The 23,612-nt window shown below is 29.2% G+C and overlaps 1 protein-coding gene across 2 annotated transcripts in view; it reads left to right on the top strand.

Moving 5' to 3' along the window:
- The window catches only part of LOC107456211 (glycerophosphocholine cholinephosphodiesterase ENPP6), a 59,343-nt gene extending 35,976 nt beyond the window's left edge, over nt 1–23,367 (top strand). For both annotated transcript variants that reach the window (XM_087165963.1, XM_016074014.4), the window contains exons 2-8: nt 7,491–7,678; nt 8,741–8,912; nt 11,869–11,978; nt 14,750–14,911; nt 15,951–16,088; nt 17,127–17,241; nt 22,831–23,367. In XM_087165963.1, coding sequence (XP_087022089.1) covers nt 7,526–7,678; nt 8,741–8,912; nt 11,869–11,978; nt 14,750–14,911; nt 15,951–16,088; nt 17,127–17,241; nt 22,831–23,069 — 1,089 coding nt within the window. In that variant the 5' untranslated portion in view covers nt 7,491–7,525 and the 3' untranslated portion in view covers nt 23,070–23,367. The remainder of the gene's footprint in view (nt 1–7,490; nt 7,679–8,740; nt 8,913–11,868; nt 11,979–14,749; nt 14,912–15,950; nt 16,089–17,126; nt 17,242–22,830) is intronic.
- The last annotated feature ends 245 nt before the right edge of the window (nt 23,368–23,612 follow it).

Below are 23,612 nucleotides of genomic sequence, written 5' to 3'. Positions count from 1 at the left end.
ATCTTGATCACGTCAGCTCATCTTGATACCCTGGAATCTTATTTTATTCATTCGAGTGCTGATTCTCTAGTTAATGGCATAAGTTTCTCCCCATCTTTCCATAACGCGTGAATCCTCCTTTCGACCACTGATTTTTCTTTTTTGTTCTGTTTTTCATCTTTTTTCTCTCTCTTGGATTCTGTGGTTTTTCTAGTTCTTGTTTTTAACCTTTATTTTCCCATTTTTCGTTGGCAATTTCGCACTTTTTTTCTATTCAAATCCCTTTTGTTTCGTAACATTCACGCTTGTAAAGTCTTGAAAATAGGTGCAATCTTTATTTTGAAATTGACTCATTTCATTTTTGTATATTTTTGAAGCGTATGAAGTTTTCTATCACGTAATAACCAGGTGCGCAATCTTAAATTTTTATATTTTCTCTTTCTTCCTGTACGTTTTTCTGCATAACTTTGTAATTGCAAGTTTCTAAATTATATTAATTATGTATAGAAATGCAAAATACTTTTCATAAAGGAAAAATTCTAAAAAAAAAAAAAAAAAAAAGCATTTGAAATTGCAATAATTTTTGAACAAATTTGATTTTCGAAAAAAAACCTCTATGTACATAAACAAAGATGGATCTTTCAACATAACAAATTTCAACTTTGAAGTTGCATTCTTGCGGTCAGTAGAGTGGTACGTATGGTGTATTTTCTTCTGACAAGCTTAATAATTCCCAAACTAATCATCGAAAGTTCTTTTCCTATTTCCTTGAACTCCCTGTACAGTTTTCTACACAACTTCGTAATTTCAAGTTTCTAAGTCTTATAGTTTTGGCGCAATGAACAAAATGTAACATTACAACAAATAAGTTGACCAGCCAAAACCACGGTGACGTTGGCAGCCTTTAAGATTTTTTTAATATAGTGAGATAATAGAAATTAAACGACATGGCACGAAATGACACAAAAACTTACTTTTAATGCAAAATAAATTCTAATGCCATTAAAAATCAATAATACCTTTTTCAAGGAAAAATTGATACCGTTGCTAAGAAGGATTGAATTGGATATAAAGAAGGATAAATATTAGTTCTGCACTATCCATATCATGAAGATGCGTTTCAATAGATGACAGATATTCGATAAGGACATGATTAATGCCCATATCATCATAACGAAAGCATCTGAAAGAATAAGCTTTTTTTTCAATAACGTGTCTTCCCCCTTTTTCTTTATGACAAAATAGCAGCAAATATTTCCTTTTCGTACATTTTCTAAGAAAGCATGTAATCTCTCAAGCATAAAGAAATATTCTGAAAAATATTTGCTTCACTATGCAAATTAATTTCTTAAACCAATTGAATAAAACTGTTAGCAGAGACTTTCAAAAAGTATGATTTTAAACTAGTGGGCTGCGCCCCCTGCCCGCTAACGCTCGCCAACCCTGGAAATTGCTACGCAATCTTATATGGTTTGCTTCGCAAACCAAGCTCGCTTCGCTCGCTACTAACTTAGGTGCATTGCAAATGCACAAAATTCTAAAAATTCAAAACAATCATTCAAATCCATATAACAACTTTTTTTTAAAAAAAAATTACATCTTTTTAGTAAATACTAAGTCATTAAAATAAATTTGAATTCAAATAAATGACATGTATATCGTTAAACATGTAATTCGTTAAAAATGTTAAAATTTTGGCTATAATTAAGTCTATTAAAAATTGAAATAAGTGAATTGCAATGGAAAAACCTGCATAAACAAATAAATTCGTGATATAAATCAAAAATCGTCAAATAAATTCGTGAAAAAAAGCGCATTCGACAAAAAACTAAAATAGAGATCTATCAAAGACTACTTACTTCTGCCTAGCTTATGCTCTGTCTGGTTATTTCCGTTTCCGTTTTTAAAAGCGCTATATGTTGAGCCATCTCAGCTATATTTGGCATGTGACATTTTTAGCGGCAATCATTGGTCGATTTTCTAGCGTTGCCATTCGGGGAGTTGTAACGAGGCTTTTTTTGTCGCCGTGTAAGAGAAATATATATATAGATATTATCTTTCAACTCCAGTTTTCGAGACGAGTGTCATTTTACTTTTACAAAAAAATTATAATAGCTTTTGTATGAAAAATTTCTCATAAAATTTATTAGAGAAGACACTATGAGAAATTTGTAAGAACGACGGTTTAAATAATTTTATAATTCTTAAAACGGTCTGACAAGACAAAAGATTGCAGGTATTAAATTTTATATCTGCAAAGATGCCAACTAGACTGTTCAGGGATCAGGGAACTGGTCTTGCATCAGAAAGTTTCTGAATTCGAATCCCGGATAAGACATGGATGTTCTTTCAGTCTCTGTAATATCTGTCCTTACGGTATTAGCAACGTTGGCCCACTTAACATGGTGCCCCTGAAAGAGCGAGAAACAAATACGCTTGAATTGACGAATGTCAACCCAGTGTGCATTGGAAAAAATATTTGCGAGAATCACATATGACTGTAATTGAGTATTAATCATTATGATTTATTAATTAACTGATTAAAAATTTTATGTCATAGCAATTTATTAAAATTAATTTCCTTTTTTAAGCAAATGTTGCTTCACTTTTAGCTCTAAAGATGTATTGCAGAAAAGCTATCATTAAAGGTAATTGAAGTTAAGTGAGTGGCAGTTTTGAGAACTTAACTTTTACGCAATGTGAGTGATATTTTCGTCAATTAATATTTTAGACTTTTTACAAAAACATTCTCTAAAGGGGGAAATATATAGTTAATGTTAGATAATAATATATAATAATAATATAATATATTAATATTGATATTTTACAGTTGAAAGTGCAAACTTATTTAATTAATAAAAATCTGTCGACATGACTTTTTTCACAATTATTTAATAAATTATTACAATCTTCCAAGTTTGAAAGTAAATAATCTTACTTAGCTTACAGCTCACAAACCTTTCGAGGTCAAAACCAGGAAGATCTTTTTTTCTGCCCTAATTCTAGCTCTGGTATGGTGGTAAATTTTTTTTAACGGCATTCAGATGTTCCCCATACCTATATTACAATCTTTGTTCTAACCTTTGGTTTTGTGGAAAATTTCACTTTGTAGCTTGCATTTATCGTAACTTAACCTTTTTTTCTAATATCTAAGACATCACAATTTTAAAAAAGTTCAAATCATATGCATTGTTGTATAAAACCATACACAAACAAAACAATACATTTTGTGCAATGCTGCCAAAAAATTATTTTGCTATATAAATGCTGATTAAATATACTTTCGCGTATCATCCATTAGAACAAAAATATTTTTTCTGCTCAATTTATATTTCTATAGACAAATCTATCGGCTCCTTATCACAGCATTTAAAGTCATTAGCATTACTTATTCGTATTTTTCTAAAAGGTTTGCTTTGTGGTAAAATACAATCCTACTGTAGCTAAAGGGGTATTAGGTGTATCAAAAATAAATGAAAATGCCTCTGTTTATATTTTCTTAGTGGAAATATATAAATAGCCTAATTTGAAATATCCGGTATATCATACATGCAAATAAATCACAAATGTGTGTTTTTGATGTAATGATCGATCAAAATTTACATTAAATTACACTGTAAAAAATTACCGTACGGGCAATCAGAGAGCCTTTACTTTTTACCGAAACATGTTACAGATAAAACAAATCTGATATAAATCGTAATTTTTACAGTACTGTAAAAATTAACTAAATAAACATTGCTGTTAAAACTACGATATAATATTTTACGGTAAATATAGATTTTACTGTAAAAATGGATTTTACGGATAATGCTCCTTCGTACTGTAATTATATCCGGGATTTTTTGCATTGTACATGCTTTTATAATCTTATCTGTAGTTGTAGGCATGTAATTTCAAAAATATAAACATTTCTCTCAATATACCGCATATTCAATATAATCCTAGAGACCTTTTGCTATTCTTTTCAATATCCTTAGTGAAAAGACATTAATTGAAGTAAGTATTATAATAAATATATAAGTTTGACAGTAATTGAAAGTAGATTAAATTGAAAATTATCATTAGCAAACTATTCTAGAACAAACAATTGCAAGCTTAATCATTTATCATCACTAGTGGTATATTCAACATGTAATTCGACTTCATAGAAATATGTCTCCATTTCAGATTAGTAACGTTTGCGGGGATTGCCCATGGCAGTTATATAATTTTGTCAGTTAATGTTTATCCAAGCATGATAACTACTCATAATTTCAGTAGCTGGCTTTAAATCATTTAAGGGAAATATTAAACATCGTTTTCATAGATTTTATTCATTCATTTCTTTTGCTAAACATTTTAAGAATACTTTATTCCCAAAATATGCAACTAGTAAATTGTTCTCTAAGACAATAGAAACATTTTTTACATTGACAATTGATTCTAGCACACATTTTGGAAATAAAGAGTTTATTGAAAATGTTAATACAATTTATTCTTAATTAATATTTAATAGGCTATTTCTTCAATTCCAGAACCAATTTATCTTTTTTTGGCATAGATTCTACCATTTTTGGTCAATTTTGTTATCTCGGTATAGTACTTAAATTATGGAACAACTGAGATCTTTTTTTATTTCCCAATCTTTTTTCGTGAATTTTTTCTCGCTGATATCCGAGTAAGTATCATTGGAATCAAGATCAGGAGAGTTTACTGGCCATTTTTATTCACCCACTTATTTTTCAAATATTATTCAAAAATTTTTTTTTTGGAATTTCCGCAATTAGCCAAGCAGCTTTTGACTGTAACATCTGATTCACCTCTGACCTCATTCCTTCTGGAATCCTTTTTCTCGCGTATTTGTGAATCTTTCAATAGGAATGGGTGATCCAATGGAATCGTCTAAAAAATACCTCCAAACTAGTCCAAATCCAAAAATCAACCTTGAATTAATTAGTAATTATGGATAATCTACTTCAGACTGACAAGGATATTTAATTACATATCATGGATAATCTTTTATTAACAACATGGATAGTCTTTTATTTACATAATCAAGCTATGTTCATGGTGAAATAGCATCTTTATTTAAACAAAACCGAAGCCAAAATCAATGATTATTCACAATATAATTCTCAAACTTATCTGAGCGCCAACTGAAAATAATAATCTTTTATTATAAGACAAAGTCCTCCAACTCATTTAGTAAACATGAACTATCAATACTCTTCAGTCAGAAAATATTGATATCTTGAGCCATAACACAGTGCAACAATAGTAATTCAACTTGTATTAAGAAATCAATTTTATGAAGCACTATAATATGGATAACGCCAAATTAAGGTTACCGCAAACTTGCATTGTAATATCTTTTAAGTTACATCAAAATTTTTCAAAGTGTAGAGTTGAGCCGTGGTGGCTCAGAGGATTGAGCGTTCGCCTTCCAATTAAATGAATTGGGTTCGAATCCCACCGATGGCTCGTCAAATAGAATTCCACACACGGCTTGCACCGACCGCAGTTCTGACGTAAACATATCATTAATGGTAGACTGATCATGGGTCAGAGTCCCCTTGCCGTCGAGCTAACCTTGGGATGTTTTCATGGTTTTCCTCTCCATGTAAAGCAAATGTGGGTTAGTTCCATCAAAAATTCCTCCCTGAAGGCAGAATTTCTCCCAATACTTGATCCAGGATTTACTTTGTCTTCTGGATCGGGTTCAAAACTTAAGGCTACGGAGTTGAACATTAGTAGTCGTAAACCAAAAATTGGGACGACTGTTCAACAACGGTTATAAAATTAAAGTGTTGAGTACTTATAACATGCCCACAGTTAAATAACTTTGATCGGTTTAATATATTTTAATAAGAGGGTATCTAAATCGCCAAAATTAAAAACAAATTGACTTAACAATGCAATTTCCGGCCAAGATTGTTGTTTTACTGGAATTTAATTTTAAAAAATTTCATTAAATTATTTTTACTTTCTGTGTGAGACAATGAAAAAAAATATAGTATAGCAGAGTTTGGTATAGTCCGAAACCTCAATAAAACATGCTTTAAATTTCAGTTAAAAATAAGACACGTTACTTCAACTTTATTAAAAATTAGCTCGTAATAACAAACAAGTGAAATACTGAAATTTATGGACATTGAAATTCAAAAAATATTAATTTAATTGTCTTTACAGCATCTTTCAAAGTTTGTTAAATCCTTACAATCAAGATAAATTGAAAAATTAAACCTTTATTGTAATTTTCATTAAATCAAGATAAAGTCTACTTAATGAATTAACCAGTATCTTTCCAATTACGATATTATTTTAATAGGTTACGATGAAAAGCAATTAATTTAATTACTTTCCTACTTAGCTATCATTATCATTAATACCTTGAAACTTTCTTTTAAATAACTTGATTTTCAAAAGAAAGTAGAATGAACATGAATAGACAATTATTTAAATTAGGTTGAGAACTTTAAACTATTATTTAAATAAGCTTTTAAGTTATTAATTTTGCAACCTGTATGAAAATAATAAATTTTTATGAATCTTGACTGTGTATCTGTCTTTCAGTCTTCTAAGTTAAGATTTTTTATACCTTTATATAAACAACAAATTTCAATTTTGTGAATATATGTTTATTTAGAAAAATTACCAGTGTCCTTTTTAAATTTAAGTAGAATATGAGCTCTGTCTTGTAAACATTTACTCACATTATTGTTGCTAAAAATATGCTTTTGAAAGAAAAAAGGTACTCGTTCATTTTATTTTTGTGGCCTTAACATGACGAGGAAAGAATTTTAAGAATTTGTTTCTATTTATGCATGTTTATAGTTGTATCTCTTGTTTATTAAGTCGAAAATGAATTCCATTTAGTTAATACTTTTCTCGAAGTAATCAATCACTTTCATCATAAAAAATGAAGTATTATGATGAAGATCACGAAAAATATTATTTAATGAAGATTTAATACTTTATTACTGAAAATGGAAATTGTTTATCTATTGTTTAAGTGATTTTAACTGTCAATAGATAAGAAAGTGAAAATACATTGTTAAAAAAATAAATTTGTGTGAATATTTTATACCTTATTTTTTTAGGAGTAGAAAACAAACTGAAGCAAATTTAGAATTAGTTTGAATTTCAAATTTAATTTCAGTATACCAATTTCATATTTTATAATTACGTAATACAATATTAGTTTCCTAAAAAATAGTTATAAATACTTGTTATCTAAGCGAGTATATTGTTTAGGATTTCAAGTTCAACTTGTTTGGTATTTTAAAACAAAATATTGTTAGAAACAGGCTAAATTTTGCATTTATAAACATTGTAAGGTACGTAATTATATGATATGCTATTATAAGATATATTGCATTGCAAAATACGCAAGATATAATTTAGGTTTGTGATAATGAAGTTCAAAATTTTGAAAATTGCATTTCCTTGTTGATTATTATACTGATTCAAATTAATTTTTTTAATGGAGCGCGACATAAAGTGAAAAATTACCAAATTTATTTTTTTAGGTCTTTATGCCGAAAATCATGGATTTGTGCAAAATATGATGTATGATTCTTACTTCGGGGATTTTTTCTTAATGGGTCCGAATGACACTGCTTCAGTTCCGCATTGGTGGGATAGCGCTGAACCACTGTGGATAACTGCTGAGAAGAATGGACTTAGAAGTGCTCTATATTGGTGGGATGGTTGCCAGGTAGTTGTACGCTAATTATTACCTTTTTTTCTTCATCTTTTATGCTAACTAATTCCGAAAAATATTTTGAAATGGTAAAGGACATTATTGTTTTTTGTGAATCGTGCAGTAAATAGTCTTTCCGATAACTTTATCAAAATTACTGATAACACATATTAAAATACGTATCAACTTCAGTAGGAAGTCTTTAGATCTTCTCAAATCTTCTTATTCAAAAAACACCAAACATAAGGAGTTCAAAAAATAAATTTTTCTATTTTACAGAATAAAAAATCGTCGCACAAGTGTAATTTCATTCTTTTAAAAATATCTGCAAAAGACAAGTAGCATTCTAAAAATATAAGTTTTTAGATGATGCTTTCCACTATAGTTATTACTATTATGACCAGTTTATTGAAGTTCAGGATTATATAAATAGAAGTAGGCAATTAAAATTTAGTAAAAAAAATGTTTACGCAATTAAAATTTTCAAAAATTAAAGATGTTTTAAAATAATTGGGGAGGAAAAATTTAGTGCAGGAAAACTATCATTCATACTAAAAGTTGAATAAACAGAAATAGAATATAGTCATTTTGCAAAATGTTTAGTTTTTAGATGTTGTCTTATAATAAGACAACACAACAATAGTTTTTAGATGCTTTCTTCATTTTTTAGGCAGCTGTTTTAAATATGCTATCAAAGCGACAGATACTTCCGACGCACAATAATAAAGCAGTCATTAAATATTAAAATGCTGGAATGAAATAAATCAATGTATCCAGCAAACACTTAACGTCCGGATATTTAAATGTTAAGGACATTGCAAAAAAAAAAAGGTTTCTCAAAGTTGAGTAAAAGTATGTCAGAGCTCTGAAACAAATAATAGTCGAATTTGAAAACCACATGTATTCAAAATTGAAACAGCAAATGTATTGAATTGTTATATATACTCATTTTTGGGCATAATGTATATGTGCGAGAAAGATTTTCGTTGACTTCCAGGAGGACTCAAACCAATTAGCTCCACGTATATTTATTAATATTTAACTTATCTGAAATTGATATATGATTCCTTACTTTAGGTTGAAATCCGAGGTAGAAAACCAACCTATTGCCGAAAATATAAGTATGTTGGATATTCTTGGTCTACTGTGAACGATGATACGAAAGATGCTCTGTTAGTAGCTCTACAACTTATGGAGAAGAATGAAGTACAATTAGTTCAAATTTACTACGAATCTGTAGATTTTAATGGTAAATTATATTTTACAGAAACACGAATGTATAATATTTAAAATAGAAATCTTACTCACTGTAAAGAGAATTCATTTTCACATTTAAGTAAATTAAATAAAATCTCAATAGGCAGAATTCAAACCATTCTTCCAGATTTTAAAAATAAAAAAAAATATTTATTGATATACGTATATTTATATCAAATCTCTTATATCCTAACGTTTGCCGTTCCAACTGCGGATACATAGACTACTAGTTTTAGTTTTGAAAGCTTTCATAATATTTTTTTTTTTTAATGTGCGAGTAGTTTAAAAGATCTAGTTCTCTTCATTTGGTGAAAATATTGTTTCAGTTGCGATTTAGTGTTTTTATTTTAGTTTAAAACCGATGTTAAGCATCCAACCAAAAACTGAGTTTACGATTATCAATGTTCAACTTCGTAGCTTTGTAATTGTGAACCTAATCCAGAAGACAAGGGAACTCCTTGATCAAGTATTGGGAGAAATTTGCCTTCATGGAAGGCTTTTGATGGAGCAAACCCACATTTGCGTTCCATGGAGATGAAAACCACCCAAACCTGCCACATTTAGCCTGACTGCAAAGTTACTCTAACCCATGATCCGTCTACCACTGAGGATATTTTATGGCAGCAGTCTGGTCGGTGTGAGCCGGGTGCGGAATTCGTACAGATCAGTCATCGCTGAAATTCGAACCAGGTTTGCCTCATAAGGAGGTGAGCACTCTATCCTCTAAGCCATCTCATCATATACTATTCATATACTATTCTCATCATTCTCATCATATACTATTTATGACATGCGACTTTCAAGTGTACTTGATGAATCAAATCTTATGTTTTCATGAATTATATTCAAATGAAGCAATTAGTACAATGTGTAATAATTGTAAAGATTATGCTTTTAAGCAATAATTATTTTTAAGTGTTAGATATCTTCTCATAGTTTGATTAGATTATTAAATATTTAGACATTTTTAACACCATTTGAAGTAAAATTATGGAATATCAGTGCAGGAAAAGAGAAATTTTTTCGAAATGATGATAAATTAGGGGAAAATAAGTTAAATAAGGGGATAACGTATGAAAATACTGTTTATAAAGAAAATCTAATAATTTTAAGTAACAGTTCCTAAACAAATTATTTATATCCATGCAGTGTGTTACCTAGTTCATAATAGTATATTAAAGCTAAATTAATTTTAAATTAAACATTCATTCCATAAAATCATAAGAGCATTACATTAACAAAAAAGAAACGTAAAATACATTAAATTATATTTTGCATACATATGAAAGGGATTTTAAGTAATCTTACAACTCTAAAGATAAATCAATTTATCAAAGTTAATACATTTTATTTCTGTAACTAAGTATTTCTAAGTGAGTTTTCTTGTGTAACTTTTACAAAAAGGAATTTTAATCTTTAGCATTTTAACTTGAAACATTTTAATGATGTTTTAAAACTCAAAGATAAAACTGGTAAGACTCAAAGGGAGTTTAAAATCGAGCGAATACATTTATTTGAAACTTTAATTCCAATTTATTTGTTTAACATTTTATCACCATCGTTAAAATAATGATTAAAATAGTAGATTAACATCATTTGCATCTCTTTCAATGAAATGACCGAAAGGTTCATACACATTGAGAAAAAGGAATGGTCAAATCTTAGAATTTGGTTTCAATTATTGTGTTTCTGGGTCTATTTGAATAACAAAAAAAACCCAGAAATATTTACAAATGCGCTTTGGTAATGTTTTAGGCAAAATATATCTATGATAAAGTATGGTAAAAATTTTATCATGATACCTTAGTTCATGGCATAAAAACCATTTTATTGGGTGAACTTACTTTAAAGTTTCGTATTTTTTACTAAGCGTCTGTTGATAAGAACTATAATTTTGAAACCTAGAATTCCCGGTTAACTGTCAACTTATAGAGGGAAAAAATTACCAAACGAATGGTTTAAATACCATATATTTTGATTACCATAATTAAGAGGTTTTTTTACCAGAAATATTTTTATCATACAAAATGGTAATTTTACTAGAATGGTAATTTTACTTATTCTTTTCTCTGGGCATTTCATAACCACATTTTCAAAAAAGTTGTCGTATTATTACTGACTCATAATATTACGAAAATTTTTGCAACTTTTATTTCACTCTCTTTTATTTTAGTAATTAGAAAAACGGATTTCATTTCAAACGATTGACAAAAAAGTTATGAAAAAATCAAATTACAATCAAATTTAAACATCCTTATTTTAAAATTATCTATAAAAATATTTTTTCAGAAAGTTATGATTATTTGTTTGAGGAGTTTCAATAAAAGAATGGAAATTTACTAGAGCAAGTTACAAAAATAGCTCTAAATTTCCACGCCAGAAAAGTCTTTTTATAACCAACACTGATATTTCTTGATTTAGATTTTGCTCTCGAAGAGATTCGAAATATCTAGATCGTAGATCGAAGATCTGTACTAGATCTGTACTTGAAAGAAAGTATTTCACAACATGTTTATACATTTCCCCAAGCACACTGCAGTCAGTTGAGGAATCGCTTTTACATCATGATTCATGATAATAATTGAAAATAAAATGGTGACTAAATGTGTTTCATAAAAGTTGTTAACAATCATAAATGTATACTAAATGTGTGATTCATAAAGCATATATCTTTTTTTTAAAGCTAAAACAAGTGACTATTTATTCTTTAGTTCCTTAACAAAAATTTATCTGAATCAAAAATAGGGTAATTTAAATAACTTAAATAACTTAAAAATAGGGTAATTTAATCATGGACATTCTGTATAAGATTCATAAATTAAATGAGAATTGAATAAAAATTTAAACAATGCTTCAATAAGGAAATGCTAATGTATAATAATCATGTTTAAACGTATGATAGGAATTTTAAGAACATTCATTTGAATTTTTTTTTGTTTAAACCACAGGTCATAAATATGGTCCAAATTCTTTTGAAAGAAAACAAGCTGTGAAAGATATTGATAATATATTAGATTTAGCGCAGCGTGAAATATCTAGAAGAAGACTACATGATAAGGTAATTATTAGTTGACAGTATATTTTCCTTACACTGCGATGTTGTTGACATTCTTATATAATAAAGCTCGAAACGTAAACTGTACACTGTAAGAAAATGGATCCTCAAATTTCATGAAACATTCTTAGTTTTTGACGAAACCGTTTCCTCGTATACGCCCTAAGCATACATTTCGTCAAAGTGACATAACTTCATGTCTTTTTCGGGGAAACGAGCTTCGTCAAAAGTAAAAAATATTTCGCCTTTCTAGTTACGACTGTCTAGTCTTCATTTTAATTTCGTAATTCTAGTTAGCGATTTCCCATAATGCACTGTGATGAGGTTCTGAGTTCATAAATTCATTATGTCGCTTATTTGAAAGTTCGTGTTTGTCATAAATCCTGTAACTTTGCAACGAAATGAGTTTCAAAATAACGAAATACAGCTTAAGGACTGCTGAATCGTCAAACGTGAGAGTTTTATTTCTGAAAGTCTGGTGCATTTTAAATAGTTTAGTTTAAGAGTTTAGTTTAAAAATATAAACGAGGAAACAAATTTTATTTTAGATTTCTAGTTTTTCCGGAATGACTTATTAACCCTTTTACTTTTTAATAATGCTCTTTAATTCGATTGATAAATATGATACAAAGTTCATGAACTAATGCAAGATAATTAGATAACTATTTTCTACTTTTGAAAGGTGTATTTTATCAGTTATTTTGAAAAGTTGTGATCTTAAGAAATAAAAATTCATTTAAAAACTAAACGAATTCTATTGTTGAGAATATAAATTTTGAAACCTTCAAAAATATTTTTAAAATCGTTAAAATTACATTGTTATAACTCTGAAACTCACAAAAATCAAGGAATAAAAAATATCATCAAAATAAAAATTAGATATTTTCCGCCTCAATGATTGAACTGAAAGTTTTATCAAGTATTCACAGAACGACTAGATTTTACAAATCAGTGAACCTTAAATTTCATGCGAAAGGGTAGGTAACAATAAAATCTAACTACATTTAATTTAATTTGATACTTTAGAAATGTGAGTATTTTGAGATAAGAAGCCTTTTCCTTACACAAATTGCACTTATTTTACACTTGAATGATTAAAATCATGTATTCTGATTTAAAGAACAATACAGAAATCACGCCGGAGGGAATATTTATAACTTGCAAATTATATAGAATAATCCGTAAAAAGGTAGCGATTAAAATAATACAAAATTTAGTAGAACATCGGAATTAAGAATTATATTTTGAAATTAAAATGTTTTAAAATAAAATCACACATTGCGATATTGTATATATATATATATATATATATATATATATATATATATATATATATATATATATATATATATATATATATATATATATATATATATATATATATATATATATATATATATATATATATATATATATATATATATATATATATATATATATATATATATATATATATATATATATAAGTGTTGCATAAAAAATATATTAAAATAGAAATTTGTATATATTTTCTTGCTAGCGGCACAGAAGGAAATAAAGTTAAATAGAAAAGAATCTGCAGAAAATAATGTGAAACAAAATAAACTAAACAAAACAAAATAAAATAAATGTAAAAAAAATGATAAGGGAATATTCTTCTAGGAAAGAAATAGTTCTTTTTTTCGAATTGATATCCAAAGAGCTGATACATTGTGAAATCAATTGAATAGGGGAGAGTGGGGTCAATTGTAACATTTTTTACTTAACTATTTTTAACTAACAAAAAATCAATATATTATTAGTATTAATTGACAGACGAGTAAAGTAGACTATCCTCCACTAGAAAAAAAATGAATACCTACCTTATTTTAAATGTTATTATATTGGTTATTAACAATTTTTGACAGTCGTGCACTTGTTACAATTGTCCCCACTTACGGGGTCAATTGTAACAGTTCATAAATTCAACTAAAACAAAGTTAATTATACATATTATCATAGTTGTGATACATTTTTTATTGATCAAAATAGTAGTGATATTTTAGGAGTAAAAATAATAATGAGCAGAGACCTAAGGGGTTAAACTTCTAAGTTCAAGGGGTTAAAAATTTTAATTTATGCTGTGAAAGGTGACAAATAAAATAATGCACTTGCAACATAATATAAATGATATAGGAAACTATTGGTGGTTCTTAAAGAGTTAAGTAATGGTTTGTAAACATAAGATTATTTATTTACAGCTGTTACAATCGTCCCTTTACTTATTGTTACAATCGTCCCCAAGACGCTATTTCAGCTTCATTTGTTAAAAACAATGCTAGTTAATTAACAAAACTAATCTTTTTTATTGAAATGTATTAAGGTGTCCACTTACATATTCGGTTAATAATTTTTATTTGTTTAAACAAAATTACTTTGTTACAATATAATATTATAATACCAAAAAAAAATACTTATGTAGCGTGAAAATATCTTTTGTGATGAATCTCTTTCAAAAGTACATAAAAATGGTTGCCAGCAGGGGTGTACATGTAGATTTATTAAATACATCTTGTGCGCCACCTAGGAACCAAATCTAGAACCCGACACTCGAAAGTTTTGCTCTGTTACAATCGTACCCTGTTACAATTGACCCCACTCTCCCCTACTAATGATTAATAAAATTACTTTAACAGTGATTTTTATCAATCAAGGTTCGCAAATATCTAATAGTGTAGTGTTTCTTGATAAATTTCAAATATTTATAAACTTTTACTGATTTTGCAACGACATATTTTGTTTTCAAAAACTTTAAGGTGAATCTTGTGGCACTTTCTGATCACGGAATGACATCGACGGATTCAAGAGGCTTGAACGTCATAAATCTGCAACAGTTGGTTGATGTTTCTGATATAAAATACATGGTATATTATGGAGCAACAAGCATGCTACTGCCATGTGAGGGAAAAACTGAGAAGGTAAAACTGAAAACGCAATTCTGATATATCATTAATTTTCAAGTCATTTAATTTTATTTGTTATCATTATTTCTCGTTGCTTAAAAAAACTGTTTGTATATGTGCGTCGTATTATTGATCTTATTTTGGGAGAGTTTCCCGACACTGAGTTTTTGAAACGCACTTTAAACTCTTTCAACTTTTTAAATGTAAACAATCGTTTGACTGTCGGCTTATCGAGCGATAAAGGTCATAGCCTTTACGTTTTTAATAAAAATTATTTTTATCAATGTTTTTCATAATTCATCATAAAAATAAACTACAGCAGAAAAAACTAAAACCCTAAAGTATAATAAAATTCAATTCATAATTTTTAAAAATTTAGATAACATTCTTAATGGATCTGATTTGCCCATTCTGCTCAAAATGCACAAATCAGATTCTCAATTACTAAATGCATATTAAAAATGAATTTTTAATTTCAAGAAAATTTACAATAAAAAATGATGTTGACGTATTGTTGGGAAATATTTTTAGTATAATTAACTTATTATACTCTGTAGCAAGGCAAGAATAAACCATTATCCCTATGGGAAGAACCTGTTTGATTCTAAATGTATGGCAGGCTTCCAACGTAAACAAATATTAACATTGCCAACTCTTGAAGCGACGTAGCACGGTCTTTTTTTTGCTTATAAAAAATGGATCAAATTAAATTTCTGTTCGATGAATTTAATTTTTAAAAGCTTTTATATTGTTTTAAAAGAATAATTTTATAATTTGACAGCTAAATAAAATGGAACTATATGCAGTCGTGGATTACTTAAATCCTATACCGTAATTCTCTTTTCTGAACTTGCAACGTGAATTGTTTTCAAAACATTTTAATACAATACAAAATCATTAGCTTTTAACAAAAAAAGGGAAGGGTGGGATATCTCCACTATTCTCTCAAGAATAAAATGACTAATCTATTTCGGTCATTTTCGAACGTCCCCGTCATAGCGCGCTCCAAAAACACCAAATCAGGGAACTCACCCAATATTAAAATATTTTCCAGCTGTATGAAGAGCTCAAAGGAATAACAGGTCTTCATGTTTACCTCAAAGAAGAAATTCCTGAACACTATCACATAAGAAATAATAGACTAACACTTCCAATACTTTTGGTGGCTTCCAAAAACTATTATATCAAAGGAGTAAGTGTGTTGTTGTTTTTACCAATAACTGTCTATATTTGTTCTGTTGTTCCTTATTCAAATTTATTAAAAGAAAAATAGCAAATAAAAATCATGACATAAGAAATACTAAGAGATTTAACTGTAATATTAATTTGTATAATGAAATTATTTATTTGATCTGGATTTATTATATGAATCAAACAGCAGACAATAAGCAGGGTGTAAATAAACAGTATTTAATATTTACATTTGCTGCTTATTTACTACTGTAAAATTAACTGTTTATCTTTTTTTAATGATATATCAATATATCATTAATTCAGTAAGGAAAAAAAAATTACTGAAATATTTTTAATGCTTACATAATCAAATTATAAAGCAAAAATACAGATATTTATATAATTCGATAAAATACGCAGATCAAAATTTTTTAAATTATAATAATTTTTCAGTGTGCCGTGTAAATAACTTAACTTAGTTTAAAAACCTACTATGCTTGATAACAGAAGTGTTAAACTTTTATTTATTATCGTTTGCACTAAAGAACTATTTTAATCTCCAGGTTTACGTATTTTAAATTTTTATGTAAATGAAATGCATCTTGTTTCTAATCTTCATATACATAACGTAAAAATCAGTTATGTGTATTTAAAAAAATCAACCAGTATAGTTCATGATATTAGAAAAGTTTTTAACTAAGATAAAGGAAATAAAAATATCGATATGCTATTGTAAAAATAATCATTGTAATTTAAAGTGTAGATTATTTTCATGGCTAGAAACAATTAACGTTTCTGCATAGTAAAACAAATATATAGCGCAAAATTCTTTTTAATAACTAATTTTGTTAACAAAAAAAATATTTATGTTTATCAAATGCCAGTAAAATTTAAACTCAAATTTAGTTCAACTAAAAGTTACGGCATATAAATTGCATTAATTATCTAATAATATGTTTATGTATTTTTCCTTTTCTTATACTGTGCATAGCATTCAATAGAAAATGCATCCAACAATATTTATTTAGTTCGCATTCTTCCATCATTTATTCCCCAGTTAGATATCCCTGGTAAAAGCATTCCTACTGGTTCATCAATATCATTAGGATCTCATGGCTATGATCCATATGAAGTTCCAGATATGCGAGGCATTTTCTTCGCTAGAGGACCAGGTTTGAAAATCTTTTAATCATCTCTTTCATGTAGAAAATAAAATGCCTTTTATAATCGAACAAAAGAATGAAAAGTTTGGAATAGAGAAGCATTTTTTTTTTTGCTTTGAAAATGTTATTTTTCTGCAAATCCTAACTAGTTATTTTATGAAATAAATGTAAAAATATTTTTTTAAATTAGGAGTGTGTATTTTCCCTAAATTATGCTTTAAATAAGTAATTAACAAAAAAATGTATTAATAAAGGTTAGTTAAAGTTTTGACAAACTTTGCAAAGTTGAATTTTTATACTTTCAAGTGTGTCAATTAACTTTACAGAAATCAAGCATTTATCTATAAAGCAGTGTTTACTAAAGTGTGGTACGCGTACCCCCAGGGGTACGGGAACAGTTCGTTCTTATGCGAAATATCTTGCAACAAACGAAACAAATTTTTTTTTTAAAAATTTCAAACAAATTTTATATAAAAACAAAGCTAGCCATGAAAATTTACGATTACGTATTTTTCTATTGGCTATTTTTTGCTGAGTTAACAATTAATAATTAGCGCTGTTAAGAGCCAGTTGTGATTCTTAACTTTTGTGCAATTTTTTTATAGTAAAAATAGACATATTTTGATAAAATACATTCATTTTTTTATTAGTGGTACACAGCGCTACGAAAAATTTAAAAAGGGTACGCAAAAGTGATAAGTTTGGGAAACACTGCTATAAAGAGTTCCATACGATTGCCTTTAAGATATGTTTTCAGAATTCTTGAAAAATATATTTTTTTGGTAGATTTTACAAATTGATGTTTATACCAGAAAAACTATTTTATAGTTTTGGATATAGATATAGTTATATCTATATCTAAAATAATAGTTATAAATACCGTAATATCTTTATTATCCTATTAATTTTGCTTTTTCATAAAGAGTTATTTATTTGTAAAATATTATAGCGAAACATTGTTTTTTATTTAGTTTATTTTCAAAAATTAAATCGAAATAAACATATGTTCTGGTGTTAATCTAGACTCCCGGGTTAAATAATTATTTTTATTCATAAACAAAAATTAATAATTTAAATCAGTCATGAAAAGTTTATCAATTATTTAATTAAATCCTTCATCAAAATATCAAATTTTTTCAAGCATCAAAAAATATAAACTCATTCCTTTCGGTTATATTTTTTTAATATTTGTAAAAGAGTTTCAGATCAACAATTTATTGATTTTAAACCTTTTTTAATGCTAAACAAATCAGCAACTTTTCCAAGAAAAGCACGAGGTCATCGAAACTCCAAATATACATGAAGTTATAGTGTCTAAATTGCTATAAATCTTTTCTGCATCTTGTAATGAAGTTGGAAAATCGAAAAGTATTCTAACCTTTTTCTGCAAAACCACTGCAAAAGAGATAATTTAATTTTCATATCAATGATTGATTGCAATAAAAATAAAACCGAATTGATTGAAAATAAAACCGAAATAATAACATGCAAAAGCGAAACCATATTTCTCGCCATACTTAAATTCATTGATTTAAATAGTCATTGAAAACAATTGAAATAAGTGTTTGAATTCTAAAGAACTGAAAATTAAAGATATATAAACTGTCAAGGTATTGCTTGTGTATCTGTAGGCATTTGAATTATAATAAGTAAGAACATTTTAACATTGCTAACTAAAACGCTTTGTAGAATAATATTTTGAAACCCCTTAAGTTTAAGGGTTCAAAAATACACTGGTTATCATAAATTAAGGAAAATTCACAAAAATCGCGATAACTCAAGAAATTACACATGGAATTTTATGAAACTTACCCACAATATACAACACATAGTAAGGTATTAAACAACATAAAAAGAAATTATCAGACATTAATAGTAGTATAGAAATTAGCACATGTATAAAATAAACAAATTGGAAGTATCGGTTTGCAATAGAAAAAGTACCTTTAATATGGAATATGATTGCCTCTAGAAGCAATACAGCACAAACAGCGATGTGTGATGCTTTCAATTATGCGGTCTATCAGTTCAATAGGAAGTGAGAGCCATTGCTCTTGTAAAGCAGTTGCAAGCGTGGCAAGGGTCTGAGGGGGCGGATTGATGGCAGATACACGCCTCCCTAGAGCATCCCAAACGTGCTCGATAGGATTCAAGTCCGGGGATCGAGCTGGCCACTCCATGCGAGTAATTGTTTCCTGTTGAAGATAATCATCAACAATGCGAGCTCTGTGTGGTCTTGCATTATCGTCCTGTAACAGGAAGCAATCACCAATTGCCCCGGCATATGGGCGCACATAAGCATCAAGGATGTTGTCTCGATAAACCTGAGCATTCACGGTTCCCCTTGGAAAGACATGGAGGTATGTGCGCCCTCCTAAGGATATGCCTCCCCAAACACAGACACTGCCTCTTGCGTATGCATCTCTTTCACGGATGTTTGATGGATGATAACGGGTCCCAGGTTCTCTCCATATCAAATAACGTCTACTGTCACTTTCTAGACTAAACCTGGACTCATCCGTAAAGAGAACAGGCCTCCATTGATCTGACGTCCAGTGGACATGTTGTCGGGCCCACTGCAAACGGTCTCTCCTATGGCGTGATGTGAGCGGCACGCAAATGGCTGGTCGTCTCGCATACAGACCACCTTCGTGGAGCCTTCTGCGCACAGTTGACGTTGACACCAACCTTCCGGTGGCTGCAGCAAGAGAGGATCTAAGATGTGTCGGAGTAGCGGTTCTATTCCTGCGTGCACTTAATGTCAAATATCGGTCATCGGCACTGGTCGTAACAGTTGGCCGTCCTTGACTGAACCTCCTAGATGCCAAATCTGTGGTTTGAAATTGCCTCCAAAGTCTATGAACCACAGATGGACTCACATTTAGCCATCTGGCCACTTCTGATTGACTCTGCCCTGCCTCTAGTCTCCCGATGGCTCTCCATCGTAGTTCTTCAGGCAAATGATGCCTAGAGGTCATTATTACGAATTGGCTATCTCAGATTTTCAATGTCGCAATCACAGTAAAATTTGTGTGCTTTCTCTCAAACTTGGACTTTTATGCTCCAGGCAGATGACGTAAGCCGAGTGCAGCGCCACTAATTTGCATATTGCAATTTTACTCAGCTACTCTTAGTGGACAACATATGCAAATTTTGCACGGTTTGGCTTACTTTTGAAAGAGTTATCGCTATTTTTGTGATTTTTCCTTAATTTATGATAACCAGTGTATATTATTAATCGCTTACAAAAAGGAAAATATATTTTTCTGCCAAGTCTTTAAATAAGACGTTTTTCAACAGAAAAGGGATTTTAAAAACAGGTCAATGCATCGATACGTATAGATACGTGATACATTTATACGGGGTGAGTAAATTAGGTAATTAGACTAGCGACATCACGTTCAATATGATAATCCTGGGCGCACCAAATTTCGAGAGGTGGTTGGTGCAATTGTCATGTTTTCAGCATAAGTCTAAACTTGATAGATTCATGTGGTTGGACGTGGTCTATAAAATTTTGTAGTGCATTATTAAAATGAGTGACATTAATAAGGAGCAATAACGGTGCACTATCATATTTTACTTCAGACATGAAAACAGTGCAACAAAAAATTTTGCAAGGCTTCAGCTGTCTTAGTGAGACAGTGTTTACACAATTTCCCTGGTTTTATAATGGTTTAAGGCATTTCCAAACAGAAGATATTCTTTGCCTTCTGAAAATGCCTTAATCAATTAGCAGAGGAAGACCCTTCATCTGCTAGAGTAGATGAAAATGTATGAAATCCGTTATCTTGTAGCATCGGTTGACGGCTAAAATAATAGTAGAAGAGTTGAATTTGAATCCCACCAATGCGCATTAGAATTTGAGAAATGCATTTCGAAAAGGGGCTATACCTGTGAGACAAAATATCAAGAAGGAGCATCACGATAATGTGAAATCACTAAACGTAATCAATGTCACAGCAATAAATATAAATGTGTCTTTGGACAGTAAAAAGATTTCTGGCTCTTCAACTCTTTACTTACACGATGCGAACACTTATAATTTTGTCCTATTTCCCAAATAATATTTCATTTCAAGGGACGTCATTTTTGGACATTGGAAAACTTTTTAAAGGCTGCATGAATTGCATCACTAATATAAGGTGTAGAGGAAACGTCTCCAACGCAGTGCTGCTTATTAGGAGTATTATTTCAAGGTAGACAACAATGGATTGTAATTGTTAAAGGCTGTATGAATTCCATCACTAATATGAGATGTAGAAGAATCATCTCCAACGCAGTGTTGCTTATTAGGAGTTTTATTTCAAGGTAGACAACAATGGATTGTAATTTTTAAAGGCTTTATGAATTCCATCACTAATATAAGGTTTAGAAGAAACGTCTCCAAGGCAGTGTTGCTTATTAGGAGTATTATTTCAAGGTAGACAACAATGGATTGTAATTTTTAAAGGCTGCATGAATTCCATCACTAATATGAGATGTAGAAGAATCATCTCCAACGCAGTGTTGCTTATTAGGAGTTTTATTTCAAGGTAGACAACAATGGATTGTAATTTTTAAAAGCTGCATGAATTCCATCACTAATATGAGATGTAGAAGAATCATCTCCAACGTAGTGCTGCTTATTAGGAGTATTATTTCAAGGTAGACAACAATGAATTGTAATTGTTAAAGGCTGTATGAATTCCATCACTAATATGAGATGTAGAAGAATCATCTCCAATGCAGTGTTGCTTATTAGGAGTATTATTTCAAGGTAGACAACAATGGATTGTAATTTTATCTAAATAAAAAAAATTCAAATATCTATCTAATTACTTAATTTACACACCTCGTACGTTTTAAAGCTATTTATATCAAGTTCACTGAAATGTCACATATTGAGTGTCTCTTCCATTAGCCTTTGAAAGTATGATTGACTTGTAACATATTTTTATTATATATTCTTATTACGTTTAGTCGATTGCAATGAGAATATCATTTAATATAAAACGAATATTTTCAAGAAAACTAAAACGAAAAATATACATTAAAACAAGAACTTATTTTGTCACATGGTTAAAATAAAAGAAAGTCCACGACAAAGCATAGTATATAAATAATTATATTTTGACTAGCCTCTTTGAGCTATCTTGTTTTCTCAAGTTATGGTTTTTAGCTCATTTATTTTTCTATACAATTTGTTCATTGGCAACTGCCTTTTCTAGATTTTAACTTGAATCTGTTTTTAAGCTTGTGTCACTTGCGTGCCGTTCTGATAGAAAACGTAGTGTTCTGATCATTCGAAACATATCGATCTCTCTTTCATATGAAGCAGACGATTTTTTTTAAATTTCAAATATTATTTCGTGAGTTCTTTCATGAAATGGCAGCAGTTTTTGAAGCTCGCAACAAATTTACTTCATTACCATAGAAATTATAAACTAAAACTTTATTTTCATACATCATATAAAGTGCTTTTTTCATTAAGATTTTCACATAAGATTTAACGGTGGGTGTGGTGGAATCGTCCAGTTTGGATAATTTATAAATTTTATGAGTACTTTTGTTCTCTCATATTTAAAAAAAAAACTAAATTTGACCTTTTCTTTGCAGGACTAAAGAGAAATTACATATCGCAGCCTCTACAGATGGTTGATATTTATAATATTCTTTGTGAGCTTTTAGGTATTGAGCCATTGCCAAATAATGGAACAAAAACTGTGGCAAACGGAATTACAGCATTAAGATACTCCTCCGCTAATCCACGCATAAGCTTCTGTGCTAAACTTTATTTTTATTTATCACTTATGTTGCCAACAATATTTTACAGATTTTTATCGTCTGTCACGTGATTAATCTAGTTAAATTCCTATAAAAATAAAACAATTAGTGAGATTTTTAATTTGAAATCAAGCAAGAAAATAGATATGAAATAAGAGCTCAATTATACTTGTTCTACATCACCGGAAACTTTTCATATACATGAGCCATAAAAAAACAAAAAAATTGATTACTCATAAAGTTGTTTGATATTCCAATTATATTTTTAGTAAATACTTATTTTAAGTAATTGCAGACTAACAGAATGTATAAGAGCTGTTCTATTTATATGGTTGTTAATATTTGTATAATAAAATATTTTTTTACTGATTTATATGTGCTCATTAAAATCTCGTGAATAAGAAAAAATAAGAACTTTATAAGACATTTTAAACATAGTATTTTAAATATACGAGTCTTATAATTTCTAATTCCATCTATAAGAATAGTACGAAAATATTAAGTTTATGTAAATAACTTAGTAGTGTGTTTAGTTGTTAAACGTTTGAGAAGGAGTTTGACTGTCCTGGATCTCTTCGGTGCCAATCTAAATCTTTTGTACCGACTAAATCAAT

Source organism: Parasteatoda tepidariorum, chromosome 6, assembly GCF_982258835.1.
Source record: "Parasteatoda tepidariorum strain Cologne lab strain chromosome 6, Ptep-v5.0, whole genome shotgun sequence".
Classification (NCBI taxonomy): domain Eukaryota; kingdom Metazoa; phylum Arthropoda; class Arachnida; order Araneae; family Theridiidae; genus Parasteatoda; species Parasteatoda tepidariorum.
Note: the sequence above shows the minus strand (reverse complement) of the source record. Positions and strands in the feature narration are given on the sequence as shown.